This window comes from Lagenorhynchus albirostris, chromosome 4 (genome assembly GCF_949774975.1).
Source record: "Lagenorhynchus albirostris chromosome 4, mLagAlb1.1, whole genome shotgun sequence".
In the NCBI taxonomy this organism is placed as follows: Eukaryota; Metazoa; Chordata; class Mammalia; order Artiodactyla; family Delphinidae; genus Lagenorhynchus; species Lagenorhynchus albirostris.
In genome coordinates this window covers 17,942,418-17,961,012 of record NC_083098.1, presented here as the reverse complement: position 1 = coordinate 17,961,012, position 18,595 = coordinate 17,942,418, and the positions used below count along the sequence as shown (strand labels likewise).

Genomic DNA, 18,595 nt, shown 5'->3' with positions numbered 1-18,595 from the left:
ATTGACTAGCTACCCTCTAATGCATCCAGTTCCCAGCTAGGAGTCACTGAGAAGTGGACTCTTCCAATGGCAGCGAAGGAGTGACCCTCCTCAGAACCTGCAACAATAATGGTTATCTTTGGGGGAAAGGTCAGATTCCAAACTCCAAAATCAGGAACTAAGTTCACAGAAGGGCTCACTATTAATGATTAAACTTAGGTGGGCTGTAGTTTTCAGTCTCTCACTCTTTTTATTTATTTTTTACTCAATAAGAAAAATCAAGAAAATTTTCACTTTTTGAGAGCTAAACTAAACCAGTCTACCATCCTATAAATTTAGAAGTACTGAGGGGCATTCAAGGAAAACTGGTGGTGATACTTTTCTGCTCAGTACATAATTATCATCATGCCTATAACATTAAATGCCTGTCTTCACATTTACCACTTTATGTGGGAGGGTGGTGAGGATTTGCCAACTCAGATAAATTTGGATTTTATTGTCTTGTATGGTCATCTGAATTTTTTTATACCATGTGTATGCTATTATTTTAAAAATCACTCTGAATTTTAGAATTTAAATTTAAAATTTTTAACTTGTACCACCACCAATCACTTCAAAATAATGTTAGCTAAAACATTCAGTTCTGAAACCTAGATGGTTCCCCTTATGTGTGAATCAGCATTGTCTACCATTAACACACTAGCAGGCAATTGAGTTTATCATAATAGACCTCTAGCTATATCTATGACAGGAAACATTTGTCTGAGTCCCCAGACTGGCTGGATGGAGTCCCCTGTGCTTTCTGAATCCCATTTCTAGGAAGAAACTCAGAGGGGGGATTCCAGCCCTTAACACTTTTGCTACAGAAAATTAATTATGACACTTCTCTAAAGTGAATACTCTAGTATGGCTAAGGCCACATTAACTAAACTAACTCTGTCCTTGTAAACTTCTGCAAGAGAAACCTGATATGAATAAAACCTACTAAAATGAGGTGGTTTGGGGGGGCACGTGGGGATGTTTTGGCAAAGGAAGGAATAAAGTGCTGGTGAAGGGCTTTTTGGAATGAACTTGAAAATACTTATGGCCGTGTTTAAGCATAAAATGGGTTCCTAAATCTACCCTCATCTCTCTCTAAACCCTTTTCTAGAATCCTAACCTTAAGCTTAAATCTTTTAGACAACCCAGGTAAAAGACAGTCAACTTTATAGACAGGGCCACAAAATGAAATCTAAAATTTAAAAATCTCACAGTTAAGCATATTTCCTCTCGAAATATATTTTTGTATAAAGAACTGAAATGTAAAAATTGTTTGTCTTTATCATCTATTGAGATTAGAACTTCATTTCCTATCATGTTTTATATATAAATCAGGACTAAAATACCTATATAAAAATAAAATATTTGGTTATGACAATCACTTTACATATTATCCTGGGGTAAATAGAAAAGGCCATTCTTAGAAAAATAACTGTTGAAGGAATATAAGTTTTTATGAATAGTAGGTATTATAAATACAAGATAATGTGAAAGTGCTTTATTGCTTTACATTTGAATAGATTTCTATGTATTCCCACAATTTCTGCATTATATACATAGTGACATGAAGTCACTATAGTCACTTAAACTTTACATACTTATTTATTTAAATTAAGGACTAGTTTGAATCTTATGAAAACTTTGTATTTCCATTTGAGGCTCACAGCTACATGTTTGTGGCTAGACTATGTGGTGCATGATACATGTCTATTCAGGTAAAGGATCGTTCATTGTCAGGTGTTTACCAGAATCCAACCAATAAAAGGCATATCACTATTGCCTAACAAAATCTGTTTCATTGAGCATTTGCTTTTCACTAGAAAGCTCCTATGAGTCACTGTATTAAGTAGTCATTTCAACATAGGGTGTTCAAATAAGGCTGCTTCTCTTGGTAATAAAAACCATCATCCTTTTATATTTTGCTTGTAACTTTTTACAAAGACATTTGAAAGACTTCTTAAGATTGTTTCACAGAGATGAAATAAGAATGCCAAAGTCTTCATATTCAGTGAATTCTGGGTACCAAAGGAGAGGCATTCTCCTCTGTTGCTCTGTTGATCAAGCAGAGCAAACATTGTACAATATATGTGGGAGATACCTCCAGATCTCATCACAAGTAAATCAGCTATTTACATGGTATGTGAAGCAGGACAGAAGCACAGCACGATACAAAAATAAGAGCTGCCATCTTTGGAACAATTACTATGTACAATACACTATGCTAAGCACTGAACATTTTGTAGTATATCCTAACAACAATCATTTCACACGTTAGCAAAATGATATTCAGATTTATTTAGTAAAATGATTTAGGGACCATAGAAAAACAAGCCTTGAGACCTAGATCCAATACTCTCCTTAAAAAATATTAGAGATAGGAGGTAGAAAGAATTGATTTCTTATGGATGACACAGAATTATTAATTGGGGCTCTCTTTTAGTAAGTTCATCACACTTTTGTATGGAGGCTAAAAGAGCACCTGATTGCTGTTGTTAGATGTTCCAGGCTGAACAAGTTGTTCCAGGGGAAAAAATTGATCTGTGCTAGCCAGGTCAAAATCAAATAATAGATTTTAAAACAATGCTATTGCAATGAAATTCTGTTGGTAAGTACATGACACTGTGGAATATTTGCTATACTACTATTTTGCAGTGATAATAAGAGACTATGAAATAAAGACAGCTGACTGATTCCAAAGTACAATAGTGTTTCTGTTGAGTATCAGAGGTTGTTAGGAGTTAACTCATTTCCTAGATTAGAAGATAAATGAACTTCACCCCACTAAAGGTTGGAAGGAAAAGTATTAACCTACTATATATAGTAAGTAGGAATGTATGATAGCTAGAGACAAAAAAAAAAGTCTTTATAACATCAGAACACTTTACTCTGTTCCAGAAAGAACCACAACATTAATGAAAAACAAATTCTTAGAGGGACTCTTCAAGTTATCCCTAAGCGGTCATAATAAAGTCTAATAGTATTTTCAATTCAATGAGGGAGTTAGCATTTTCAAGGAATCCTGAAAAAATATTTTTGGTAGGTTAAGAATACAGTCAGCTTTCTGTATCAGCAGATGTGGAACCAGGGGATACCCAGGAGGGGCAACTGTAAGGGACTTGAGCATCCGCAGTTTGGTAACAGCGGGGGTCCTGGAACCAGTCCCACATGGATACTAAGAGAGGACTGTATTTTTTTTTTTTTTTGCCTTTTCTCAGTTAACATTTTCTCAATTTATTTGTTTGTTTGGTTTTTTAAAATTTTCACTGGAGTATAGTTGATTTACAATGTTGTGTTAGTTTCAGGTGTACAGCAAAGTGAATCAGTTACACATACACATATATCCACTCTTTTTTAGATCCTTTTCCCATATAGGTCATTACAGAATATTGCGTAGAGCTCCCTGTGCTATGCAGTAGGTCCTTATTAGTTATCTATTTTATATATAATAATGTGTATATGTCAATCCCAATCTCCCAATTTATGGGACTGTATTCTTATGATGTGATGCTGTCTTTCATGCCAAGGCAAAAATTATAGAATACATATACTATTTTTTAAGGTATTCTTTAAGAATTCACTTTGAGAAAATACAAATGCACTAAATGCCTTTCCTTAGAAAGAGTAAACAAGACTTCGGTTTGAAAAGTTTGGAATCTAAGACTCTCCAGAAAGGGTAGTCATTTTCCATAATGGAGTTATTAACCAAACTTTACCTCCACCTCCCACCCCTCCACACACATGTATTTGACAACAACCAAAAAAATCCTTATGGGTCAATAATAGTCACCCTAAGAGGAGTCTAACTTTACACTAATTTTGGCAGCATAAAACCAAATTTCTAGCATTTAAAGGAGAAAATTGATGGCTTTCTTTCAATGAACTATTGTAAAGAAAACAAACTTAAATTTTGATCAGAATCATTTTATTTACTAAGACATTCCAGAGATTTCCCATATAGACTGCACCCAGTTGTCCTCATTATTAATATCTTACATTAGTGTGGTATATTAATAATTCACATATTAACTAAAATCCTTACTTTATTTAGATTTCCTTAGTTTTAATCTAATGCTTTTTTTTTCATTCCAAGATCCCACCCAGGTTACATTAAAATTAGTTGTCATGACAGTTTCTCTGATTTTCCTCATTAAAAAAAATTTTTTTTATTGGAGTATAGTTGATTTACAATGTTGTTTTAATTTCAGGTGTACAGCAAAGTGAATCTGTTATACACATACATATATCCACTCTTTTTTAGATTCTTTTCCCATATAGGCCATTACAGAGTACTGAGTAGAGTTCCCTGTGCTATACAGTAGGCCCTTATTAGTTATCTATTTTATATATAGTCATGTATATATGTCAATCCCAATCTTCCAGCTTGTCCCTCCCCACCTCTTACCCCGATAACCATAGGTTTGTTTTCCATATCTGCAACTCTACTTCTGTTTTGTAGATAAGTTCATTTGTACTCCTTTTTTTTTTTTTTTAAGATTCCACATATAATAATTTTCCTCATTTTTGATGACATTGACAGCGTTGAAGTGTTCTGCAGGATCCGGTCAGGTGTTTTGCAGAATGCTCCTTTATTGGAGTTTGTGGAATGCTTTTCTCATGATTTGAGTGGGCGTGTAGGTTTGGAGGAAGACCCCAGAGGTCCCATTTTCATCACACTATATCAAAAGTACATACTATCAATGTGATTTATCATTGTTGATGTTGACCTTGATCACCTGGCTGACAAGTGTCGTCAGATTTCTCCACTGTAAACTTACCCTTTTTTTTACCTTCTTTTCCATACTGTACTCTTTGGAAGAAAGTACTAGGGGCGGCCCGTACTTACGGAGTAGGGAATTATGTTGCTCCTCATTGAAGGTGGAGCATCTATATAAATTATTTGGAATTTCTCTGCATGAGAGACTTGTCGCTTCTCCCCCATTTATTTATCATTTTTAGCCGTATAAGCACATGACTATTTATTTTATATTTGGGGTTATAATCTAATACTACTTTTAAATTTACATCTACAATTGTTCCAGCTTCAGCCATCGGGAGCTCTTTCAGTTGGCTCCTGTTTTCCTTTGACATACCCCATCCGTGTGTGTGTGTGTCTGTTTAAGCATTTCCTTCATTTCTGGCACTACAAGATGCTCCAGGCTCATCTTGTATGTTTTCACCCCAATCCTAGAATCAGCCCTTTCTCCAAGTGGTTCCTTTTACTGAAGAATGGTATTAGAAACCAAGATCTGAGCACAAAGTGTGCTCATCCCTACAATATTGAGTCTTTTAATCCATGAACACAGAGTATCTTATATTTGTTTAGATCTTTATTTCCTTCATCAGAGTTTTGTAGTTTCACTCATTTAGGTACTGTACATATTTTGTTAGACTTACACCTTTCTTTTTGGTGCTAATGTTTTCTTGAATTTTAAGTTCCAATTGTTCGTTGCTAGTAGATAGGAAATCAATTGACTTTTGTATGTTAACCTTGTCACCTGTGACCTTGCTATAATCACTTATTAATTCTATGAGGGGTTTTTTGGTTGACTTTGGGGGGATGTTTTTCATAGACAATCATGTCACCTGAGAACAGTTTTACTTCTTCCTTTTATTTCCTTTTCTTCTTACTGCACTAGCTCACACTTCCAATATCATGTTAAATATATATGTGTACTGTTTATATTTCATATTCTTTTCTGAGTTGTTACTGCTCTTCAAATCTTTTTTCCAATCACTTTATTTCTGAGTTTTTCTGTTTTATGTTGTTCTATCTCCTAGCATTTAAAAAACTTCTCATTTTGAAATAATGGGTTATAGTTTTCATCTATTTTTCTGCTTCATATTCTCTTTTTTATTATAACAGCTTTAAATAGGATTCAATTACTATTCTTTTCATGGCGTATTTTTAGGCTAAATAAGTTATTCTATATGTGTAGACAGAAGTGGGTAGAATAGCTTTTCTAGCTTCTAGAGCTTCCTTTTCTGATGTTTTCATAAAATCCTGGTCATTTCTTAGCTCTGTCTCCTCTTCTTTTCTCCCACTTTTATCTGGACCTTTTTTCTTTGCCTCTGTTGTCCCTGTCCTGTTCAATTTGGATTCTACTCCCCAAAGTTTCTTCTTAGTGTTGGGCTTTTTTTCAGGTTCATTAAGTTTTGAGAGTTCTTGGACCCTCACACCCCATGAGCACTTCCAGACCTTCCTGTTCATACTTTTGTATTCACTCTGAAATTAGAGTCTGTCAGTTTTACTGCTAATCTCACATCGATCTCCCTTGCTTTTCAGTGAATACCTGTTGGCAGTTTGAAGTCCTCCCATTCTCATGGCCTTCAGCTGCTCTGTTGTCTTCCCACTATTTCCTCTTACACAGATGCTGATACTAAGTTGGTGGTTTGCTCCCACCTGTTCATAGTTTGAGCTTTATAAGGATTCTTTCTTGTTGTAGCCATGATTTGTTCTTGTAATTAGCGTCGTTCTGCTATCCTAGATGTTCTACCTGTTTTATGAAGAGATTCAGACTACAGTCTCCATAGTCATCTTCCTAGAATCTTCAATAACTTAAGAGGGGGGAATAAGGTATTTTTTAAAACACTTAAACTTTTTCTATATTTTTGAAGGCAATCCAAATGCAAGTTGAAATGATTATAGGTGATAGGTTGATTTTAGATACCTTTCACATCATTTAAAAGAAATTAGGTTCTTTTTGGCTTTCTTAGCCTCAGATTAATTACCCACAAATGTAACTCTATTCCCAGACCTCCTCAACCTACTGAAGAGTACTCTCAGACTTAATAAAACATCAGAACTCGGCTTAAAATAACTTGTGATGACTGCCCTATGTTTTCAGGCCAAGCATCGTAGAGGATCTCATAATTTTATTTATTACCATATTTTTGTGTCCTAAAATTCTGTTTTTATCTGTACTACAATCTACAGTCCAATTTAACAAACTGGCTGCCAATTGTCTGAATGTGGTCCAAGACATGTTTTGTTTAGCCTGCTCAGTACTTAAAAACAAACAAAATAGTTGCCAACACTTAAAAATCAGATTTCACGTAAAAATCCAGATTTCCGGCTGCTGTTTAAAAAAATTGAGATCTGGGCTTCCCTGGTGGCGCAGTGGTTGAGAGTCCACCTGCTGATGCAGGGGACATGGGTTCGTGCCCCGGTCCGGGAAGATCCCACATGCCATGGAGCGGCTGGGCCCGTGAGCCATGGCTGCTGAGCGTGCGCATCTGGAGCCTGTGCTCCGCAGCAGGAGAGGCCACAACAGTGAGAGGCCCGTGTACCGCAAAAAAAAAAAAAAAAAAAAAAGAAAAAAAAATTAAACACGAATTTTACAAATCAATGAAAATAAGATTATTTCATATTATGATTTTTACCTTCCTGTATTTTCTGAATGCTTTCTATATCTTTGGTTAAACTGTCCATTTTTTGCTGGTACTTGGTTTGGATTGATACTAGAATCATTTTAAATTTCACACCCTATGATTATAAAGTTGAATAGCTATGTCAAAAGAAAACATTGACCCCACTGTTAAAATATGAGGGTTTTTAAAGTAACTTAACATTTTTGTTTTAAATATCTAAGGATATCAGGTATTAACGCTGAAAAATATATATAATTATTCATAAAACAGATCCCTGAGGGGCAACTGAACAGCTGCTGAAAGTTCTGGCACATCACTATGGCCAGCCTGAGTTTAATGACCTACATGTGAAGGGCTACATATCCAATTACTAATCCTCCCTCAGCTACTCGTTGGCCTGATATGGAGGCAGCTGAAAAAAGATGCCCTACTAACAGATCAGAAATGGATCCAGACTTCTCTGCCAATGCTTAGTTAAAAGATCTTTTGGACTGGAGATAATGAAGAAGCAGACATGGCTTACAACCATGTTACAGCTGACATAGTTTTTCAAGTAAAATTTGATGGTTTAAAGCAAGAGTGACTTCCGTTTTGTAACTAAATTTAGAGAAATTTCAATTCTTTAAGAAAACTCAAATTCAGAATTTAATTTTCTATTCACTGAAACCTTTAAACATGTTAAAATGTTTTCAAATATCAAGAATAATTTACTTCAGAGTTCTTTCCATACTGAGATGGCAGTCTTCTATTCATTGAGTCAAACAACATTCTTCTATTCAAATTCTGCAATAATCACCTTTTAGAAGTAGGACCAGGGACTTCCCCGGTGGTCCACTGGCTAAGACTCTGCCCTTCCACTGCAGGGTCCGAGGGTTCGATGCCTGGTTGAGGAACTAGGCTCCCACATGCAGCAAGGCGCAGCCAAAAAAATAAATAAACAAAACAAAACAAAACAAAGGAGGACCAAATTAAAAACTAAATAGAAAATGACAATCTACTGGATTATGTTTCAGCCCTCCCTCAGTTGACTTGATCTATATATAGCAAAAAGATTACATAAGGTCAGGTATTATAAACAATGAAATGTCACCTGACGTTTTGCAAAATAGCATATGTAAAACCGCTCAAGAAATGAATGGAGAGTGAGACTTGCGGTTGTAAGCAAGAAAAAGCTTAACCATTCCAGGTTTACACGCATCTTATTGGGAGTTTGACTCACTTTTAAAATTTGATTTTCCATTTGAGTTGTGTAAAATCATGTGCTACTAACAAGCTTCTTCTGGATTAGTTACAAATAGTTTAGGCAAGAGATGCTTTCATCTCCAACACGGAAGAATTAAGAGCCCTTCAACGGTATTTCGCACTTGTAATTTTTAAGAGTAGGAATGTCTTAACATCCCCCGCCATCCCCACAGAAATATGAGTGAATATATGCCGCAGGTATAACCTTGCCTTGAAGTGGAAAAACAGACATCACGCAACTACCTCCCACTCCAGAAACCCTAACTCCAGACCCCGCCCCACATAAAGTCCCGCCCCTTTCTCCGACTGCGGCTACGGAGTTGGCGCAGTTAGCTGACGTAAGACGTAACCTCCGTAGCCTCCTACGCGTAGCTACCGTGTCTGCCTCTGGGAGTTGAAGTTTCCGAAAGAGGACCTTCTGCAGTGGTAAAGACCACTACAAAAAGCTTTCTGTGCGGGCTCTCAGGTTCCGCGACAACTCCTCCGTTCGGTAAGTCTCTTGGCATGGACGCTATCGCTCGCCTACCCCTTGATATTATCCGAGCGCAAAAGGAGCGCGCAGCACTGCTGCCTTCCACTAGCAATAGGGCTTCCGAGGGAGAGGGGAGTGGGACACGGGAAGCAGCAACCGAGACCCAGCTTCCGAAGGAAGTGATGTCAGAGAGCGCGCCCCCTCGCCTTGCCAAACAGATTTTTGATTCGTCGGCTACAGTTTAATCCCGCCTCCGGAATGCGTCCGCCCTCGGGCGGCCTGTAGGGAAGAGTGGGGCGCGGCTCTGTCCACAAGCGTCGGGGCTGTCGCTGTCGACGTTTGCTTGCGGGTAGCGATACGGTCCCTAGCATGTGAAGGGTGTGCGCTTCCAAAGAATGAAGGGAGAGGGAAATCTGGAGTTTGAAGGGCCGGAAAACGAGTTGTGGTTCTGCCACTTGGTGGCTAGAGAGCGTGAGCATGTCGCTTCACCTCTTTAAACCTGCCTTACCTCAGTTTTCCAAAGACGTCGCTGAGCGCTCTGAAATGTGGGGAGAGGCCAGGGCGAGGTTGCTGCAGGTCCTGTCAGCCCCACGGTGGTGAGCTGAGGACGATTTTAAGAAGTCCGTGGTGTTACTGGATTTCACTGAAATATTTTGTGTTAAAATTCGGGACTTTTTCTAGAGATATAAAGAGGATAGCGACAGAAGACTTTCTCACTTTATTTTTCTTTGTTTTAAATCTTGCCCCGTCTCCCCAGCCCGGCCCAGCCCAGCCCTCTCTGCCTAAGGGCCTCATAGCTGAACCGAGCTATGCACATTTGGCCCGCGCGTTTTAAAAAGGGTATTCTTTATCACCGTCAGGTCATTTAATTCCATTTTGCAGTTATTCCGACATTCATTTGGATCTTTCTGTAAGGGAGGCTGTGTCATAAATTATGAAGACTTTAGCCCAATCAATAAAACCATGAATTTTTTTTTTTTTTTTTTACTTTTGGCCGGTCACTCATTATGATGTATGTCCTCCTTGCCGGCAGTTGTGCTAAGAAGTGGGAATACAAGGACGATTGAGATAACTATTTTTTAATGTATTTATCCCATACCAAATTGCCTTAGTCATCCTTATCCAGTTGTTAATTTTATAAGACCATCAGATAACCTGGATCTGCAACTAAATGAAACATTTTTGAAAAATTCAATGCCCCGGTAAACTAAATTTCACGCAATTATTTCTATAATTGCTACAAAATTTGTTGAACGTGGTGAATGAATGAAAATGAGCTGTGAGTATCACTGCATGTGAGGGAGGAATGCAAAACTCCATGGAGTTTATACTTTGCTTAACAGGTTAATCCAAACAAGCGAGTACATAGTGAAATGCTTATTGTATGTTGTAGGCAGTAGGAGTTGGTACGTATCTTTGTATGTAAAGTATGTTGCAAGCAATAATTTATAGGATCTCAAGCTAGCATCATTTTTGTTGTGCAATGTGCAATGTATCTAGCTTATTCAAAGCTTAAAAAAATTCTCTCACTACAGTGCATTTTCTTAATTGGGAATAACTTTAAAAATAGTAGTGATAATGATGTTGACTAGCTCATGACCTTTTGTATTTGATAGGCTGTTTAAAAACATTAGTATGCAATGATAAGCAAATTAGATTTAACTTAGACTTCTTAGATAGGAAAGGCGAAAGCTCCCCCTGGTGTGCATAAGCTGTAAAACATTGCTATACTTTTCTAAAATTTTCACATGATAAAGCAAATCAACACTTGCAGTTTGGAACAGAGTAGAGAACTAGCAAAAAATGCCACTGATAATAGAAATATTCTCTCTTAGAATATTAATCACTGTTTCATGAAGAAAGCAATTTGTTTCCTCTGAATTTTAATTGTGCCTTTAAGTTTGCACATTTAGCTTAATGGGCAGGTTTAGCTTATGTTTTCTCCACCCTATATTGGTTTGAATACATTTATTGCCCATTTTTATTAACGTACTATCTATGGAAAGGAAATAAAATTGATCCTAGGGGTCACAATATATAGTTAAATTTTTTCTTCTGATCTTTTCAGGCTTACTGTGTTTCTCCTGTCTCCTGTTCCTTAAATTGAATGCTAACCTTATTTTCCAGATTAAAAAAAAAAAATTAGTGAATGCACTCAAGGTTATACATTTACCCTCATTTACCTTTTTGGCCTGTAGTTCTCTCATCCTGTTATTTGTATCTAAATGCTCGGACATACTATTTTTTCGTTCTATTTTTCTGTCTGAATTCTGAGTTAGATTCTGAGGATGTCTTCTAATTCATCAGTTACCTCTTGGACTCCAGGTAATCTGGAGTTTGTCTCATACGTTGAAATTTTTATATCTTCATTTCCTGGTTTCCAAATTGGTTCTTTTTTACACATTCTTGTTTTCCTATTTTTATGCCTGCTTTTGTGTCCCAATTTCCTGTTTTGTTTTTATGGTTATTACTCTTCATGAGCTCTGAAAGATTTCAGCCAAACTTATTTTAAAGTCATTTTCACATTGCTCTATTCAATTTTTATAGAGTGAATTTATCTCCTGCTTGTTGATTTAGCTGGAGTTTTTTTTCATCATTTCTGTCCTTTTGTAATTTTGCTTTGCAGACTCATCTTGAATGGAATTATAACTTTCCTCTCCAAACTACTGATTTTGTGGTTTCTCCCACCCATGACCCTTTTCAGTGCTTCAGCCCACAGCAGAGCTTATATATGTGGTTCAGAATTCTAATCATGTAATAATATAAGTTCATATGTCACCTCATGCTGGACCCAGACCCAAGAGGCTGTGTCTGTTTCCTTCAGGTTTCCCCCAAGTAGTCAGTTTTGTATAAGCTATAGTCTATAATTTTATCTGTTTTCAGGCTTTTTTCATGGAAAGAGGAGCCCCACCCCTAACACTAGTTTAAGGGTTCGTCTTAAACTGTCTCCCATCTTTCTCTCTCTTGTATTCTTCTTCTCTTTACTTTAAAGCTAGGAAAACTTCTAGCTGCCTTTACACAGAAGACCCAGTTCTTAACCTGGATTTTGAGAGAGGCTGTACCTTTTTTGTTTCCCCTTTTTATATTTTATCTACTGTTGTCATATGTTTCAAGATTGGGAGTCAGAGTGCATCAAAACATGAACTTTTGGCAATGATCTCTAGGAAGTCTGTCCCAATTTTTTTGGTGCAGAGGCATAAGAATAGAACTGGAGCTATTTTTTTCTCCTTATGTTTCAGTGACACAGGTCTTTTCAGAGCCCTCCAACAGCAGGGTTAAAGCAACACAACCCTTTAACATTCTTTGGAAACCCTCATTTTCTAAATAAGACTTTGGATTTCTGGGAGATGGTAGAGTTTGATGTGGGTTGGAATCTTAGCTCCATCACTTCATTTGTCTATTCATTCAAGTATTTTGAGGACCTACTTTGTGTGACATTTGCTCTAGGTGCCTTGTTTCTTAGGAATTATTTAATAGCTTTCTAACTTTGGGCAAGTTCTTTAACCTTTGTACCTCTTCCTTTGCAAAGTAGGTATATACTATCTACTTCATAGGGTTTTTATGGAGAGTAAATTAGATAATATTTTTTATTAAGCATAATAAGAATTAATGTTTGCTCTATTTTCATTACTTTAAAAAGTCCTTTGTAATATCATATTCACTCATTTGTTTATTCTACCAGTGTATAATAAGCATCTACGAAGTGCCAAGCACTGTATTAGTATTGGCAATATAATGTTGGGCAAAATCAGACTTATCCCTTACCCAGTGGAGTTTCCAGTGTAGAGTCAAAGTTGAGTTGTTATTTCTAGGAGATGTTCTCCCTAAGGAGAATTGTTTGGTTGGTGGCGTAAGGAAAACTTGTGAATTCTTACTTGTATTACTAAATGATTTTTTTCCACTCTTAGTAATTTTGTGACCTAGTAAAATGCCAGGGCTTTTGCTCCGCCCCTAAAGCACGCATCTTAAAATTTCTTGTCTTTCAGTCAAAATTCAGTAAACTTTCTAAATTTGCTTTGGTTATCCCCATATGTCCTGTTATATCATTGCACTTTTAAAGAAAGCAAGAACCATATAATAAAACTACTGCTGAAATTATGTTCTGCAAAGGTTTTTTCCTTCCATTATCTGAATTGTGGGGATTGTTCTTTTTTCTTTTAGATGTTAGCTTCTCTGCACAGACTTGTTAGCTATCTCTGTAAGAGGGAAGAATCACGTATTTTTCTATAAGGCCAATAGAACATTTGCAAGCTTCATGCTTAGTCTTTGGTAGGGATAAATAACATACATTCTTAAGCTTTGATGTTAAGAATCAATTAAAGAGAAAAGATATCTCATATTTCTAGCCCTTTCTGTAATCTGAAAGCAAGTTCAGTTTTAGGCAATGGATATGAAGATGTGGGTGTTTAAATCCAAATAAAGATGTTTGACTTGGCCCTAAGTATTCCACAGCTGATTACAGAGTCAACTTACGTATTTTGTTTTTCAGCTGTGACTTAAGTGGAAAATTGACAATTACATATTTACAATGAAATATATTGGGGTGGGGGCAACCAAAGTTGTTCTCTGCACTGGCCAAAAGATAGAAATATATAGCATGTCTGTTGTCAAAACCCAATTGTTGAGGGTACGCCCAGATAGTGAAAGTAATATTTTTCTTGTATGGACAGCATTAAAGAAAAGTACAAAAAGGTGTCTTCCATCTCTTTTAAAAAATAGTATATATTTTTTATAAAACTATATTTTCATTATATAAAATTTTAAAAATGCAGAAAGCCATGGGTGGGTCAGAATTAAAACGTGTGTATGTATTTTTTAAAACAAAATTGGACATTATTGTTTTTTGCTTTGATTTTCTCATTTAACATAACCATTTCCCTTTATCATTAAATAATTTTGGGAAACATGATTTTTATTGGCTGCTTAGTATTCCAAGCCAGTGTTATCGATGACCTTTAATTTATTTTTAGTCCCCATTTGCTGACATTCAAGTAGTTTCTAATTTTTTATTGTTAAAAATAACAACAGTACATATATCCTTTTGCATTAATTTTGTGTGTATTTCTAATTAATTTACAGGAATTTATTCTAAGGAAATAAATTACTATGTGAAAGAGTATCACCACCATTTTAAAGCTCTTCAAACATTATAGGTCTGAGTAATTTTCTGGAAAAATTGTGCCATGGCCACCAGTACTGTATGAAAATATCCTATTTCATCAAATGATCTTTGCCAGTAAATGACAATTAATTGCCCAAATTTGCATTTTTATTCATTACTAATATGGTTTAATTTTAATCACATCCTTCAGTTTTTTTTCTTACTTTTTTTGTGTTTGTAAGTCATCTGTTCATTTCAAAGTTGCTTTTCAATTTTTCAGAGGCATCAAATAATGTCATCTGAAATATTGCCAGCATTTAGTGAGACTTCTAATGTTGAAAGAAAGCAAGACTTAAATGAAGACCAAGAGGAGAATCAGAAACCAGGATTAGGTGAAGGGTTTGAACCAATATCTAAACGGCAAATGAAGAAGCTAATGAAACAGAAACAATGGGAAGAACAAAGAGAACTCCGCAAGTATGTATCAGAATGCATGTATTCTACCTCTATTCACTGGGGTATATTCCAATATACCCCTATTGGAATGTTGGACCTTGCAATAGCCCTTTGACATATTAAAAATAATTGTGTTAATTAAAATTCGCGTCTACATATTGTTAGCTAACATTGTCAATTGGCTACTAAAACTGAATGTGTTTTATTTTTTTAGCAGTGTTGATGAATTTACACTGTACACTTTTCTCACCCAGAACCTATTGTGAGTAGGAGCACAATTTCTAAAATAACTGATTTACAAAAGGGATATAGTTAGCATCCATGTCCTAGATATGGAACAAAAATAACCACCTCAGAAAGATCAAATTTGGGCCTAACATTAATTTTGCTAGAAGAACTATTGCAGGTTTTGGTGAGAGCAGTTATGCTGAAGCTGTCACTGTATAAAGACAGAATTTACTAGAAGAAAATATTGTTGATGCAGATGAGAGAAAAAAATATGACTTTTATTTCACAAACAGTTTTACTTTTAAATAGGAATAGTTTTTAAAAAACCATTTTATTTTTATTGAGGTATAGTTAATTTACAACGTTGTGTTAGCTTCAGGTGTACAGCGAAGTGATTCAGTTATATATATATGTATAAGTATGTACATATATATATATTCTTTTTCAGATTCTTTTCCATTATAGGTTATTACAAGACACAGAACATAGTGTCTTGTAATAACCCTACGCTATACAGTAGGTCCTTGTTTATTTTATACATAAGTAGTATGTATATGTTAATCCCAAACTCCTAATTTATCTCCCCACTCCCCTGCTATCCACTCTCATAACCATAAGTTTGTTTTCTATGTCTCTGAGTCTACTTCTGTTTTGTAAATAAGTTCATTTGTGTCATTTTTTTAGATTCCACATATAACTGATATCATAAGATATTTGCCTTTCTCTGACTCACTTCACTTAATATCATAATCTCTAGGTCCATCCATGTTGCTGCAAATGGCAATATTTCATTCTTGTTTATAGCTGAGTAATTTTCCATTGTATATATATACCACATCTTCTTTATCCATTCATCTGTCGATGAACATTTAGGTTGCTTCTGTGTCTTGGCTATTGTAAATAGTGCTGCTATGAACATTGAGGTGCATGTATCTTTTCGAATTAGAGCTTCCTCCAGATATGTGCCCAGGAATGGGATTGCTGGACCATATGGTAACACTATTTTTAGTTTTTTAAGGAGCCCCATACTGTTTTCCATAGTAGCTACACCAATTTACATTCCCACCAACAGTGTAAGAGAGTTTCCTTTTCTCCACACCCTCTCCAGCTTTTGTTTTTTGTAGACTTCTTAATGATGACCATTCTAACTGGTGTAGGGTGATACCTCATTGTAGTTTTGATTTGCATTTCTCTAATAATTAGTGGCACTGAGCTTCTTTTCCTGTGCCTCTTGGCCGTTGCGGACCACAGGCTCCAGATGCGCAGGCTCAGCGGCGATGGCTCACGGGCCCAGCCACTCTGCGGCATGTGGAATCTTCCCAGACCGGGGCACAAACCCGTGTCCCCTGCATCGGCAGGCGGACTTTCAACCACTGCGCCACCAGGGAAGCCCCTGTCCATTTTTTGATTGGGTTGTTTGGTTTTTTTTGATATTAAGCTGTATGAGCTTTTTGTTTATTTTGGAAATTAATCCCTTGTCAGTTGCATCATTTGAAAATATTTTCTCCCACTCCATAAGTTATCTTTTTATTTTGTTGATGGTTTCCTTTGCTGTGCAAAAGTTAGGTCCCATTTGTTTATTTTTGTTTTTATTTCCATTACTTGAGGAGATGGATCCAAAAAAAATATTCCTTCTATTTATATCAGAGTGTTTTGCCTGTATTTTCCTCTGGGAGTTTTATAGTATCTGGTCTTACATTTAGGTATTTAATCCATTTTGAATTTATTTTTGTATATGGTGTTAGAGAATGTTCTAATTTCATTCTTTTCCATGTAGCTGTCCAGTTTTCCCAGCACCACTTATTGAAGAGACCATCTTTTCTCCATTGTATATTCTTGCCATCTTTGTCATAGATTAGGTGACCATAGGTGCATGGGTTTATCTCTGGACTTTCTCTCCTGTTCCATTAATCTATATTTTTATTTTTGTGCCAGTACCGTACTGTTTTCATGACTGTAGTTTTGTAGTATAGTCTGAAGTCAGTGAGGATGATTCCTCCAGCTTCATTCTTTTTTCTCAAGATTATTTTGGCTATTCAGGGTCTTTTGTGTTTCCATACAAATTAAAACAATTTTTCTCTAGTTCTGTGAAAAATGCCATTGATAATTTGATAAGGATTGCACTGAATCTGTAGATTGCTTGGGTAGTATGGTCATTTTAACAATATTGATTCTTCCAATCCAAGAATGAGGTATCTTTGCATCTGTTTGTGTCATCTTCAGTTTCTTTCATCAGTGTCTTAGAGTTTTCAGAGTACAGGTCTTTTGCCTCCTTAGGTAGGTTTATTCCTAGGTATTTTATTCTTTTTGATGAGATGGTAAATGGGATTGTTTCCTTAATTTCTCTTTCTGATATTTCATTCTTAGTGTATAGAAATGCAACAGATTTCTGTGTATTAATTTTGTATCCTGCAACTTTACTGAATTCATTGTTGAGCTTTAGTAGTTTTCTGGTAGCACTTTAGGATTTTCTATGTATACAGAATTATGTCATCTGCAAAGAGTGACAGTTTTACTTGTTCTTTTCCAATTTGGATTCCTTTTATTTCTTTCTTTTTCTTTCTGCCTGCCGTGGCTTCGACTTCCAAAACTATATTGGATAAAAATTTTACTTCTTTTTATATGGTTATAAATGTAACTCAAAAATCATGTAGGAGAAGAATGATAAAAGTAAAATTTATCATAACTCTCAAACTCAGTATTTTAAAAGTTTTGTAAGTATGTTTAACGTGCTACCAATAGTAAATAAAATTATTAGTATAGTTCGAATTTGTGTAAAAAGTACTATACTGTTTTTGCAAACTCATTTATTATGTAAAGCTTTTAGATAGATTATATATAATTGCTGATATCTGACTTTTTTTTTTTTTTTTTTTTTTGCGGTACGTGGGCCTCTCACTGTTGCGGCCTCTCCCGTTGCGGAGCACAGGCTCCGGACGTGCAGGCCCAGCGGCCATGGCTCACGGGCCCAGCCGCTCTGCGGCATGTGGGATCCTCCCAGACCGGGGCATGAACCCATGTCCCCTGCATTGGCAGGCAGACTCTCAACCACTGCGCCACCAGGGAAGCCCTCTGACAATTTTTGATCCGTGGAAGTGGCAATTTTGTTATGGTTTAGTCTGCTAATTTTTAAAAGTACTTGTTTCTTTGTCTATTTAGAAAAGTATTGTAAATGTATGAATATACAAATAACGAAAAGTTATTTTCAATTACTAATTTTAGACAAAAGCGGAAGGAAAAACGCAAGAGAAAGCAATTAGAGCGACAGTGTCAACTGGAATCAAACTCAGAAGGAAGTGACAGAAAACGTATTCGAAGAGACGTTGTTTACAGCCCACTCCGCCTTATCATTGACTGCAGTTTTGATAGCTTGATGGTATTAAAGGTATCATGAATCATTGTCAGAAAAATCCTGTAACTGAACTAGGCTGAATAATTTTTGCTTTAATATGTAATATGACTTTGATATAATTTTATGTACTAAAATGCATCTCTTTTTTTCTTTTTAATTGTGGTAAAATACATGTAATATAAAATTTACCATCTTAACCATTTTTAAGTGGACAGTTCAGTAGTGCTAATTACATTCATGTTGTTGTGCAGCCAGTCTCCAGAAGTCTTTTCATCTTGAAAAACTAAAACTCTATCCCCACTGAATGAACAACCATTTCCATTCCCCCTCCCTCAGCCCTTGGCACCACCATTCTACT

The 18,595-nt window shown here is 36.1% G+C and overlaps 1 protein-coding gene across 6 annotated transcripts in view; it reads left to right on the top strand.

Annotated features, from left to right (window-relative positions):
* Positions 1 to 8,986: 8,986 nt before the first annotated feature.
* TRMT10A (tRNA methyltransferase 10A) overlaps positions 8,987 to 18,595 on the top strand; it is a 25,954-nt gene continuing 16,345 nt past the window's right edge. The window contains exons 1-3 of one of the 6 annotated variants that reach the window (XM_060147601.1): positions 8,987 to 9,118; positions 14,482 to 14,678; positions 18,108 to 18,270. In XM_060147601.1, the coding sequence (XP_060003584.1) occupies positions 14,494 to 14,678; positions 18,108 to 18,270 (348 nt within the window). In that variant the 5' untranslated portion in view covers positions 8,987 to 9,118; positions 14,482 to 14,493. Of the gene's footprint in view, positions 9,119 to 9,374; positions 9,450 to 9,506; positions 9,721 to 10,201; positions 10,303 to 10,332; positions 10,380 to 14,481; positions 14,679 to 18,107; positions 18,271 to 18,595 lie in introns of those variants that run through there. The other 5 variants (XM_060147605.1, XM_060147600.1, XM_060147602.1 and 2 more) reach the window with 5 other exon arrangements.